This window comes from Schistocerca gregaria, chromosome 8 (assembly GCF_023897955.1).
Source record: "Schistocerca gregaria isolate iqSchGreg1 chromosome 8, iqSchGreg1.2, whole genome shotgun sequence".
Lineage (NCBI taxonomy): Eukaryota > Metazoa > Arthropoda > Insecta > Orthoptera > Acrididae > Schistocerca > Schistocerca gregaria.
The window spans coordinates 254,456,449-254,469,546 of NC_064927.1; the positions used below are offsets into that span (position 1 = coordinate 254,456,449).

A 13,098-nucleotide genomic window follows, 5' to 3' on the forward strand; every position below is an offset into this window, starting at 1 on the left:
TTCCCCAATTTGGACATAGCTAGTACAGTCTTTGTACATCTGATTTCTTTATTAGTCCTTCAGGCAAATTCTTTTTCCTCAGGCATTCCCAAATCTTATCTCTCATAACACTATCGTATGCTTTTTTCTAAATCCAGAAATACAATGTCTAAGTTCTTGCCTTTCTCCCAATAGTTTTCCATCAACATGCAGGTGCTAAAAATTAGATCTATTGTTGATCTGTTACTTCTGAGGTCATGTTGTTCCTCCTCCACCTGTGGTTATATGACAGTTCTCAGTCTCTTTTCTATGATGTCAAGTATTTTCAGCCCATAAGACAATAGGGTTATTCCTATATAGTTGGTGGGTTTCTGTCTGCTGCCTTTCTTAAACAGGGCAATTATTAAGCCCTTGCTCCAACCTGTAGGTATTATGTTATCTGCCCATATGGAATTGAATACTCGGTGCAGCCATTATATCCTTGGATTGCTGCTGCATTTATCATATCTACGTTCACTTCATCTACACCTGAAGATTTTCCTTTAGGCATAGATTTTAAGACTGCCTCCGTTTCTGTCCAGGTGATGGGAGGTTCCTCATTGTAAGTGTGGATTTCCAGTTCTGTGTTTAGTTCTTCAACTGACCTATTTAATAGGTGGTCAAAATGGTTTTTCAGAACTTCTCTCATGTCACTTTCTGTCCTAACCAGATTTACGTTTTCATCTTCAAGTGCTTTTATGATATTCGCTGGCTTCCTTTTACCTCTGATAATCTTATACAACAGTTTCTTATTTCCTCTACTGTCTTATTCTATGATAATTTTCATTACTGTTACTTTTTCACAAATATAAACATTCTGTGCATTTAAAGACTGCCAAGCGGTGAAAATAGCTCCTTTTTGTAAAAGACATCTGCATCTCTCTGTAGGTTTTGCTTTATGCATTACTCAGTGAAGAGAATTTCTGCACTATATGGCGAGTCTCCTCGAAATATGATATAGCAGAGTCTCGATATTTCAAGTCATTGAATTAAAAGTCTCTCATTATCCAAGCCTTTTAAAATAAATAAATAAAACATAAAACAACTACTTACCAGGTATCAATCCTTAATACATTTCCCTCACCCACAATGAAAGAACTACTGCACGGTATATTGATCCTTAATCTGTTCCCCCCACCCACTCACAGCACAACACTTGCCAAACCACCCATTCTCCATAGTTGGGTCCACAGCAATGGCCACAGACATATCCTTCTCCTAGTTTTTAATTGTTTACATAAGAAAACCTTTTGTTGAAAGTGGTGTTTTAGGTTATTCATTGTTGGTACAATGCAGTGTTGAGTTTGTTTTGTTTGCTGACTGTTTTCAGTGGTATGCATTCTACAGATGAGTGCTGTAACAAAGAGAAAGAAATTTGTGCCTTGGGATATTAAGTTACAAGCATAAAAAAGAGAAAAAAAAGTGACACACGCAATCACTTCATCTGGAATGTGATGTCGGCGAAGTTATTGTTGATGACTGGTGAAGAAATGGACTTGATCTGGAACATTTTTCTAGTTGTCTAGAATCTCTTAACTGAAAACTTTAGAGAAATCAGAGTTTGAAAAAACAAGTGAGACATTGTTCATGTGGTTTAAATAACAAAGGCAGAAGGAGTCTCCAATTTCTGGTCCGATTTTGCAGGTGGAAGCCTTCTTTTTAGCAATGAGCTGCTGTAGGGAAATGACAGTTCTGCTGCTAGTTTGGGCTGTCTAGAGTAATGGAAGAGGAGGTATGGGATGTATTAAAGAGATGTATGCAGAAAAAAACTTTGTAGTAACTATGAGACCATATCTAAAAATGGAAAATCCAGGACAGACTGTAACAATATCATGGAAAGGAAAGTTGCCACTCACCATATAGTGGAGATGCTGAGTTGTAGATAAGCACAACAAAAAGACTGTCACAAAGAAAGCTTTCTGCTCATAAGGCCTTCATCAGAGATAGAAGACAGACACACACACACACTCATGCAAACACAGCTCACACACAAATGGCTGTCATCTCAGGCAACTGTAGCCACACTGTCAGAATCGGAACCAGTGCATGATAGAAGTGGCGACTGGGGGGTGATAAGGATGAGGCTGGGGCAGGGATGGGAAGGGATAGTAGGGTATGGGTTGTGGACAGTGCAGTGCCGCTTGGGAGCATGCAGGGACAAGGTGGAGAGAGGGTAGGACAGCTGTGTGCAGTTGGGATGTTACACGGTAGAGGTGGGGGAGGGGAGTGTAGGGAAATGGGGATGCTGGATAGGTGAGGACAATGACTAACAAAGGTTGAGGCCAGGAGGTTTATGGGAATGTAGGATATATAGCAGGGAAAGTTCCCACCTGTGCAATTCAGAAAAACTGGTGTTGGTGAGAAGGATAATTATGGCACAGGCTGTGAAGCAGTCATTGAAATGAAGGACATGATGTTTAGCAGTGTGCTCAGCAACCTGATGGTCCACTTGTTTCCTGGCCACAGTTTGTTGGTGGCCATACATGCAGTCAGACAGCTTTTTGGTTGTCATGCCCACATAGAATGCAGCACAGTTACCGTATTTACTCGAAAATAAGCTGCTCTCGAATCTACCTGTTACAACAGGATGTGTTTCATACAATTGCTACTTTCTGTTTGTAAGATATGTGCAGAACCCATTCGAAGGGATGCGTATGTCATACACAATAAATATTTTGATAAATTACTCTTTCCAGAATTTTTCCAAACACAAGTAACTGTGTAATTTTCTACATTATTTTTCTCACCTTGCTTTAGGACTGGAATAATGTTTCTCACCTTCTATCAGGAAATGTACCTGTCATCAAAGATGAATTTTACACATTATAAAGTGGGCAGTTATTTTATTTATGCAGTTCTTTATGATTCAGTCAGAGATAGCATCAATTCCAGATTATTTTTTAGATTCTTTGTGCTGAATATAATTTCATCAGCAATATCTACATCTACATCTACATCTAACTCTACATGACTGCTCTGCAACTCACATTTAAGTGCTTGGCAGAGGGTTCATCGAACCACAGTCATGCTATCTCTCTACCATTCCACTCCCGAACAGAGCGTGGGAAAAACGAACAATTAAACCTTTCTGTTTGAGCTCTGATTTCTCTTATTTTATTTTGATGATCATTCCTACCTATGTAGGTTGGGCTCAACAAAATATTTTCGCATTCAGAAGAGAAAGTTGGTGACTGAAATTTCGTAAATAGATCTCGCCCCAACGAAAAACGTCTTTGCATTAATGACTTCCATCCCAACTCGCGTATCATATCTGCCACACTCTCTCCCCTATTACGTGATAATACAAAACGAGCTGCCCTTTTTTGCACCCTTTCGATGTCCTCCGTCAATCCCACCTGGTAAGGATCCCACACAGTGCAGCAATGTTCTAACAGAGGACAAATGAATGCAGTGTAAGCTGTCTCTTTAGTGAACTTGTTGCATCTTCTAAGTGTCCTGCCAATGAAACACAAACTTTGGCTTGCCTTCCCACAATATTATCTATGTGGTCTTTCCAACTGAAGTTGTTCATAATTTTAACACCCAGGTACTTAGTTGAATTGACAGCCTTGAGAATTGTACTATTTATCGAGTAATTGAATTCAAATGGATTTATTTTGGAAATCATGTGGATCACCTCACACTTCTCGTTATTTATCATCAACTGCCACCTGCCACACCATACAGCAATCTTTTCTAAATCGCTTTGCAACTGATACTGGTCTTCGGATGACCTTACTAGACGGTAAATTACAGCACCATCTGCGAACAACCTAAGAGAACTGCTCAGACTGTCACCCTGGTCATTTACATAGATCAGGAACTGCAGAGGTCCCAGAACGCTTCCCTGGGGAACACCTGATATCACTTCAGTTTTACTCGATGATTTGCCGTCTATTACTACGAACTGCGATCTTCCTGACAGGAAATCATGAATCCAGTCGCACAACTGAGATGATACCCCATAGGTCGGCAGCTTGATTAGAAGTCGCTTGTGAGGAACAGTGTCAAAAGCTTTCCGGAAATCTAGAAATATGGAATCAACTTGAGATCCCCTGTTGATAGCGGCCATTACTTTGTGCGAATAAAGAGCTAACTTTGTTGCACAAGAACGATGTTTTCTGAAACCATTGTGATTACGTATCAATAGACCATTCCCTTAAAGGTGATTCATAATGTTTGAATACAGTATATGCTCCAATACCCTTCTGCAAAACGACGTCAATGATATAGGTCTCTAGTTCGATGGATTACTCCTAATACCCTTCTTAAACACTGGTGTGACCTGCGCAATTTTCCAATCTGTAGGTACAGATCTATCAGTGAGCAAGCGGTTGTATATGATTTCTAAGTAGAGAGCTATTGTATCAGTGTAATCTGAATGAACCTAATTGGTATACAATCTGGACCTGAAGACTTGCCCGTATCAAGTGAATTGAGTTGCTTTGCAACCCCTAAGGTATCTACTTCTAAGAAACTCGTGCTAGCAGCTGTTTGTGTTTCAAATTCTGGAATATTCCATTCGTCTTCCATGGTGAAGGAATTTTGGAAAACTGCGTTCAATAACTCTGCTTTAGTGGCACACTCGTCGGTAACAGTACCATCGGCACTGTGCAACAAAGGTATTGACTGCATCTTGCCACTTGTGCACTTTACATATGACCAGAATTTCTTCGGATTTTCTACCAAATTTCGAGACAATGTTTCATTGTGGAACCTATGAAAGGCATCTTGCATAGAAGTCCGTGCCAAATTTTGCATGTCTGTAAATTTTAGCCAATTTTTGGGATTTCGCGTTCTTCTGAACTTTGCATGCTTTCTTTGTTGCCTCTGCAACAGCGTTCGGACCTTTTTTGTGTACCACGGGCGATCAGTTCCATCTCTTATCAATTTATGAGGTATGAATCTCTCAATTGCTGTTACTACTATATCTTTGAGTTTGAGCCACATATTGTCTACATTTGCATAGTCAATTTGGAAGGAATGGAGATTGTCTCTTAGGAAGGCTTCTAGTGACACTTTATCCGCTTTTTTAAATAAAATTATTTTGCGTTTGTTTCTGGTGGATTTGGAAGAAACGGTGTTAAGCCTAGCTACAGAGGCCTTGTGATCACTAATCCCTATATCAGTCATGATGCTCTCTATCAGCTCTGGATTGTTTGTGGCTAAGAGGTCAATTGTGTGTTCGCAACCATTTACAATTCGCGTGGGTTTGTGGACTAACTGCACGAAATAATTTTCAGAGAAAGAATTTAGTATAATCTCGGAAGATGTTTTCTGCCTACCACCGGTTTTGAACAAGTATTTTTGCCAACATATCGAGGGAAGGTTGTGAGTCCCCACCAACGATAATCGTATGAGTGGGGTATTTATTTGTTACGAGACTCAAATTTTCTCTGAACTGTTCAGCAACTATATCATCAGAGTCTGGGGGTCTGTAGAAGGAGCCAATTATTAACTTAGTTCGGCTGTTAAGTATAACCTCCACCCATACCAATTCGCATGGAGTATCTACTTCAACTTCACTACAAGATAAACCACTACTGACAGACACAAACACTCAACCACCAATTCTGCCTAATCTATCTTTCCTGAACACCGTCTGAGACTTCTTAAAAATTTCTGCAGAATTTATTTCAGGCTTTAGCAAGCTTTCTGTACCTATAACAATTTCAGCTTCTGTGCTTTCTATTAGCACTTGAAGCTCAGGGACTCTCCCAGCACAACTACAACAATTTACAACTACAAATCCGACTGTTCCTTGATCCAAGCATGTCCTGTATTTGCCATGCACCCTTTGAGATTGCAGCCCACCCTGTACTGTCCTGAGGCCTTCTAACATAAAAAACCGCTTAGTCCACACCACACAGCCTTTGCTACCCATGTAGTTTCCCAGAAGATCATAGAAGCCATGAAAGGTTTTATTTTACGTTCCATGTTGGGTAATGATTTGTTGTAGTAATTTTTTTAAAAAATACTTGCCTTCTAACTATTAAGTATATTGGCAGCTTCGTGTTGCTTAGTGATTCTAGACTTGTGGTAAATCAGAGTTGTGTTTTCCTTCGTGTTGAGGAAGCAATTGATTTTTTTTTGTGTATTTTTATAACATTCCATACTACTTGTGCCTTATTTTAAGATGAAACCACACAATTGTCATCAGCCATTCTTTTGTTGTGTGCTATAACTTTGTTCAGGACTTTTGCATATTCTTTAATTTGGTGATATCTTAAGATTAAGGATTGGTGTTTCAAGGTACTTTGTCAGAAACATTGTTTCAATTGCAAGAAATTTTTATGCCAGTTTGTAGTCTTTTGCTTTAAAATGTTTCAGTCTAAGAGGGGAAGTAATATGGAAGAAGTCAAGGAATGTATACAACCTTCAAGCAGGCACGCCTTTGTATAAAGTGCACCACTACAAATAACAGTATTTTGTACAGTTTCATTGTTGTTTTACAACTGTGAGCCCATACCTATTCCTTCATTACTGCTGGAGCTAACCTGGTGCTAAGTTCTGCTGTCACAAGTAAGCAGCATGAATATAACATAAACTATGTGGCAGGTGAGAAAAAAATGTATGATCCATGCAAGAAAATAACCCAGACTCTGAGCTAGTGGCACAATCCCACAATGAGGCAGTTGTACATGAGATAATTAGCAATCTAATAAGCATTTGACAGTGATCTGATGCAACTGTGCTGTTTAATGCTTAGAGTGCTTCATTACTGGGGGGAAAGACGTATACATAGTATCAAAGTAATATAATGAAAGTTTATTTTATTGTTTTTAGATTAAACAGTGATTTAGCACATATAATATAAGTTCACTTTACCATTGTTTAATTAAACTGAACTATGATTTTCCTCATTCATGTTTACCTTGGTAACAAGGAGACAGCTACTCTTTAAATGTGTACAAAATGCGCCAAAGGCCCACTAGTGTTAAAAAAATCAGCGCACTTGCTTTACGGTTAAGAATTATCCCTTTTTTTCCTTTTTTTTTGTCTCATCTGCCTCACAAATTCATCCCAGTGTTCATCTGCTAATGTGTTATTGAAGGCTTTTATATTTTTCCTGCCATTATTTCTGACTTTAGCAGCATATTTATTGTTGTGGTTGAAAAGCGAACATTTAAATATTTGAGGATTTTGGCATGATGGTCACTACAACTAGCCTCCACAACTTCTTTGGACTGGAAGGGACAGTTTGTAAATATGTGGTCCAATGTTGTTTCAGAACAATTTCTGCATCTTGGGGAGAATGTTCAAGTAGCTTTCAGATTGTGAGAAATGATAGAGATTCTCTTGGTGTACTTTGTTTAATTCTGGTTCCTGATTTCCATGAAATACTTTAATACTGTCAGAAGGGAATGATAAAAGCAAATAATAATTGCATTATTTTCTTAAATTTCAGTAGCAGCGAGCCTGAAATCCTTATCTTTATTTAAATAATTTAACTGGTTCAAACTTCTATATTTTTGAAATTTTTTGTATATATATAGCAGTAGCTCCACTTTTCTGCCTTTTTCTACAGTACTGGGTCAGCATATGTAAACACATATACTGATTGAGCAAATTTGGCCTGATTTCTGCAAGTTTTCTGTGATGTTGCAGTTACACATTTCAAGTCACTTGGAAATCCTTGTATTTGTGATAATATCAAGATATTACTGCCTAAGAAATTTATTCATTTATTATTTACTTTAATTTATGCATGCATTTTGTTGATTTTCGTTGGGGTAAGTAATTTAATTCCACTCACTGCAGTTCAGTGTCTCTCTGCTGTAATTTGCACACCATCAGCTTGCTCGGTTTTAACATTTTGCTTGCAAATCCCATCAGCACTATCACTGACTTTTCCTTCTCATCATAATTAAATTCAATTTGTTAACATTAACTTTGGCCTATCAGATAGCAATGTGCACTACTGTATGTGGTCAAATGACCAAATGGTTTCTTACTACTACCGGTTAATACTTAATCAGTTTCGTTAGCTGTTTCTATCCCTCCTGGACATTATGGGTAATGATCAGAGCACTCACTGTACACGTACTTTTCCTGGAAACACTTTTTACTTGCAAAGTGAAAATTATGCTTTACTAAATCATTATTTCTAATCCACAGATATAATAATTAATATATTCTATCAATATGTGTATAGACCGGCTTTGGATTCCTGATAACCATTTATTTCCCTTACATTTTTGTTAATATTCAGTTTGAAAAATGAAGTACAGGCAATTTTTTAAGAACATTAACAGGGGTATAAATGTAGTCTCATCACATTGGATGATTTTCTGGTTTTGTATCTCAAAGTGGTCATGATTTGATAGTATTATGATAATTACATATATTGGTGCTTAAATAATCTAAAAAAGAACTATGCTCACCATGCTTTCAAGTGATTTTTTGAGAGGAAGATTAGTAGAGGGGATGGGGGCAGGGGAGGGGGAGAGAGAGAATGAGAGAGAGAGAGAGAGAGAGAGAGAGAGAAAGAGAGATGGGGAAGTGAGAGGGGAAATGTGGTGTGGTAGAAAAGAATTGAAGTTATATCATTATGAATAGTGTTGTGTTTGAATGTTACAGTTGAGAGATGGCAATTCAGAGGAATCCCCACTGATCGGCCGCTACTGTGGAGTTTATGGGCCAGCCAGCTTTATGTCAAATGGCAATAAACTCTACCTTCGTTTCCGGACAGACCCGGCCCTAGGTGGAAGAGGCTTTACCATGAAATATCATGCTGGTGAGTGATATCAGTGAATCATTGTTTATGAAGTTAGATACTATAATTGAACTGAATTGTGTTTTATTCATCTGATGGCGTACATTTGCAATCCATTTGGTTTGCGTACGGGAGCCAAATCAAATATTTACAATACAGTTACACTAATTTTTACATTAATAAATAATAGCACTACAATAAATAATAATATTATAAGTATATTTCTTGGAATATGCATCACATTGTATCCAGCTCAAATTTGTAATTTGCCTTGCATGAATACATCCACTGAGTAATAACACTTCAGTGTCAGACCCTCATATAGCTTTCTTTTAAGTGGACCTAAATTCATGAGCATCAACTTGTTCCTTTTAATTTATTACAAATTTTCATTCCCATGTACTGAGGTCCCTGGGCATACAGTCTGAGGTGGTGGGTGGGGAGCATAAAATTTTCTTTGTTTCTGGTATCTTGTGAATGGAAAAAATGGTTTCCCTCAAATAATTCATGCCTGGTGTACAAAAATATAATAATCTCATATATATATAAGGATGGCAGAGTTAATATTTTAAGCTTCAAATAATGGTTGACATGGTTCTTTATAATTTGCAGTGCACGTATTTCGAATGATTTTTTTCTGCATTTTTAGTATCTGCTTGTCGAGTTCCCCCCAAAAAACAATACCATACCTAATAATGGATTCAAACTAGCTTGTATATGCTACTCTTCATGTGTCAATGACAGGTGCAGCTGGTAATATTTGCATTGCAAATGCAAAGCTGCTCAGTTTGTTTGCAGGTATTCAATGTGTGCCTGCTTGCTAAAATTGTTGTCTACATTTAAACCTAAGAATCTAACTGAGGCAACTTCTTCTACAACTTGGTTGTTGTGTACAATCTTAATCTGCACACATTTTGACTGTTTGAGTTTGAATTGCATCATGTGAGTCTTAGAGTCTTTGATATGTATAGATTCAACCCATTTAGCCGAAACCAAGTTTATAAGATACTGAAGGTGCTGATCACAGAGTTGGGAATTTTTTCTGAATCCTGATCTTCAATTAAGACAGAAGTATCATCTGTGAACAGAACTGATGGACACACACACACAACGTAACGAATCTGCTTCAGTCCTGAATCCCTGGACCATTACACCAACAACTTGAAAACAGCTTTCGCATCCCGCAACTACCCTCCCAACCTGGTACAGAAGCAGATAACCAGAGCCACTTCCTCATCCCCTCAAACCCAGAACCTCTCACAGAAGAACCCCAAAAGTGCCCCACTTGTGACAGGATACTTCCCGGGACTGGATCAGACTCTGAATGTGGCTCTCCAGCAGGGATACGACTTCCTAAAATCCTGCCCCGAAATGAGATCCGTCCTTCATGAAATCCTCCCCACTCCACCAAGAGTGTCTTTCCGCTGTCCACCTAACCTTTGTAACCTCTTGGTTCATCCCTATGAAATCCCCAAACCACCTTCCCTACCCTCTGGCTCCTACCCTTGCAACCGCCCCCGGTGTAAAACCTGTCCTATGCACCCTCCCACCACCACCCACTCTAATCCTGTAACCCGGAAGGTGTACACGATCAAAGGCAGAGCCACGTGTGAAAGCACCCACGTGATTTACCAACTGACCTGCCTACACTGTGACGCTTTCTATGTGGGAATGACCAGCAACAAACTGTCCATTCGCATGAATGGATACAGGTAGACAGTGTTTGTTGGTAATGAGGATCACCCTGTGGCTAAACATGCCTTGGTGCACGGCCAGCACATCTTGGCACAGTGTTACACTGTCCGAGTTATCTGGATACTTCCCACCAACACCAACCTATCAAACTCCAGAGATGGGAACTTGCCCTTCAATATATCCTCTCTTCTCGTTATCCACCAGGCCTCAATCTCCGCTCATTTCAAGTTGCCGCCACTCATACCTCACCTGTCTTTCAACAACATCTTTGCCTCCACACTTCCGCCTCGACTTACATCTCTGCCCTTACTCTTTGCCTTTAAATATGTCTGCTTGTGTCTGTATATGTGGGGATGAATATGTGTGTGTGTGTGTGTGTGCGATTGTATACCTGACCCTGTTTCCCCCTAAGGTAAGTCTTTCTGCCCCCAGGATTGTAATGACTCCTTACCCTCACCCACATTCGTTCATCTTTCCCTCTCCTTCCCTCCTTCCTGACGAAGCAACCGTGGGTTGCAAAAGCTTAAATTTTGTGTGTGTGTTTGTGTTTGTTAGTGTCTCTATCTTTCGTTTGGTAAGTTACATGACTTTTGTTTATATATATGAGACAGTGTTTGTTGGTAATGAGGATCACTCTGTGGCTAAACATGCCTTGGTGCATGGCCAGATCATCTTGGCATAGTGTTACACTGTCTGGGTTATCTGGATACTTCCCACTGACACCAACCTATCAGAACTCCGGAGATGGGAACTTGTCTTCAATATATTCTCTCTTCCCGTTCCCAACAGGCCTCAACCTCCGCTAATTTCAAGGTGCCGCCCCTTGTACATCACTTGTCATTCAACAACATCTTGGAACTTGCCTTCAGTATATTCTCTCTTCCCGTTCCCAACAGGCCTCAACCTCCACTAATTTCAAGGTGCCACCCCTTGTACATCACTTGTCATTCAACAACATCTTTGCCTCTGTACTTCTGCCTTGCCTGACATCTCTGCCCAACCTCTTTGCCTTTACATATGTCTGTCTGTGTCTGTATATGTGCAGATGGATATGTGTGTGTGTGTGTGTGCGAGTGTATCCCTGTCCTTTTTTACGCCTAAGGTAAATCTTTCCGCTCCCGGGATTTGAATGACTCCTTACCCTCCCCTTAAAAGCCACATCCTTTCGTCTTCCCTTCTCCTTCCCTCTTTCCTGATGAAGCAACCTTGCGTTGCGAAAGCTGGAAATTTGTGTGTGTGTTTGTGTTTTTTATTGTGTTTATCTACCAGCACTTTCTCATTTGGTAAGTCACAGCTTCTTTGTTTTTTATATGTATTTTGCCCACGTGGAATGTTAGTGGCCATGCAGTTCAAGGCGCTACAGTCTGGAACCGCGGGACTGCTATGGTCGCAGGTTTGAATCCTGCCTCAGGCATGGATGTGTGTGATGTCCTTAGGTTAGTTAGGTTTAAGTTGTTGTAAGTTCTAGGGGACTGATGACCACAGCAGTTAAATCCCATAGTGCTCAGAGCCATTTGAACCATTTGAACCCCAGTCAGAAAAATAATATGAACAATTTGTTGTATGGCACTGCTGCTAATGCCATAGTTTTCAAGTTTTGTAAACAAGGAGTGATGGTTTACAGAATCAAATGCCCTCGTGAAGTCACAGAAAATTCCAGCCACCTTATATTGGTTAATTAAGATTATCACTGCTGGTGTTTGTCATCTTCTCATGAATACATAAAGCCATTTCCTCACACTGAGGTGGCAAAAATCATTGGACAGCAATATGCACATATACAGATGGTGGTAGTATTGCATCCACAATGTAGTGCAGTGACAGAGCTGACATTTGTACTCAGGAAATATATGTGAAAATGTTTCTAACATAATTATGCCCATACAGTGGCAATTAATATACTTTGAATGTGGAATGGTAGTTGGAGCTAGATACATGGGACACTCCATTCCTGAAATCATTAGGAAATTGGTATTTCAAGGTCACAGTGTCAAGAAAGTGCTGAGAATACAAAATTTCATGCATTACCTCTCACCAAGGGCAACATAGTGCCTGATGGCCTTCACTTAATGATCAAGAGGAGCAGTGTATGGATAGAGTTGTCAGCATAACAGACAAGTAACACTGGATGAATTAACCACAGATATTAATGTGGGATGTACGACGAATTTATCCATTAGGACAGTGTACCGAAATTTACTGTTAAAGGGCTACGGCAAGAGATGACCGACACAAGAGCGCAGATGACCGTCATGAGAGCCTTTGCTGACAGCATGTCATCACCTGCAGTGCTTCTCTTGGGCCCGTGGCCATACGGGTTGGACCCTAGATGACTGGAAACTGGTTGCCTGATCAGATGAGTCCTGCTTTCATTTGCTAAGAGCTGATGGTACGCACAGACCCAATGAAGCCATAAATGCATGTTATGAAAAAGGTACTGTGCAAGCTGGTGGTGGCTCCATAATGGTCTGGAATGTGTCAGCATGGGATGGACTGTGTCCTCTGGTCCAAATGAACCAATCATTGACTGAAAATTGTTATATTTGGCTACTTGGAGACCATTTGCCACCATCCATGGACCACATGTCACCAAACATCAATGTGCCATGGTACAGGGCCACAATTGTTTACAACTGAATTAAAGAACATTCTGGCAATGTGAGTAAATG

General features: G+C 39.7%; 1 protein-coding gene across 1 annotated transcript in view; it reads left to right on the forward strand.

Moving 5' to 3' along the window:
• Window positions 1-13,098, forward strand: part of LOC126285431 (cubilin-like) — a 1,398,426-nt gene that overhangs the window by 370,895 nt on the left and 1,014,433 nt on the right. Inside the window, exon 19 of the mRNA XM_049984811.1 lies at window positions 8,599-8,755. Within this exon, the coding sequence (XP_049840768.1) occupies window positions 8,599-8,755 (157 nt within the window). The remainder of the gene's footprint in view (window positions 1-8,598; window positions 8,756-13,098) is intronic.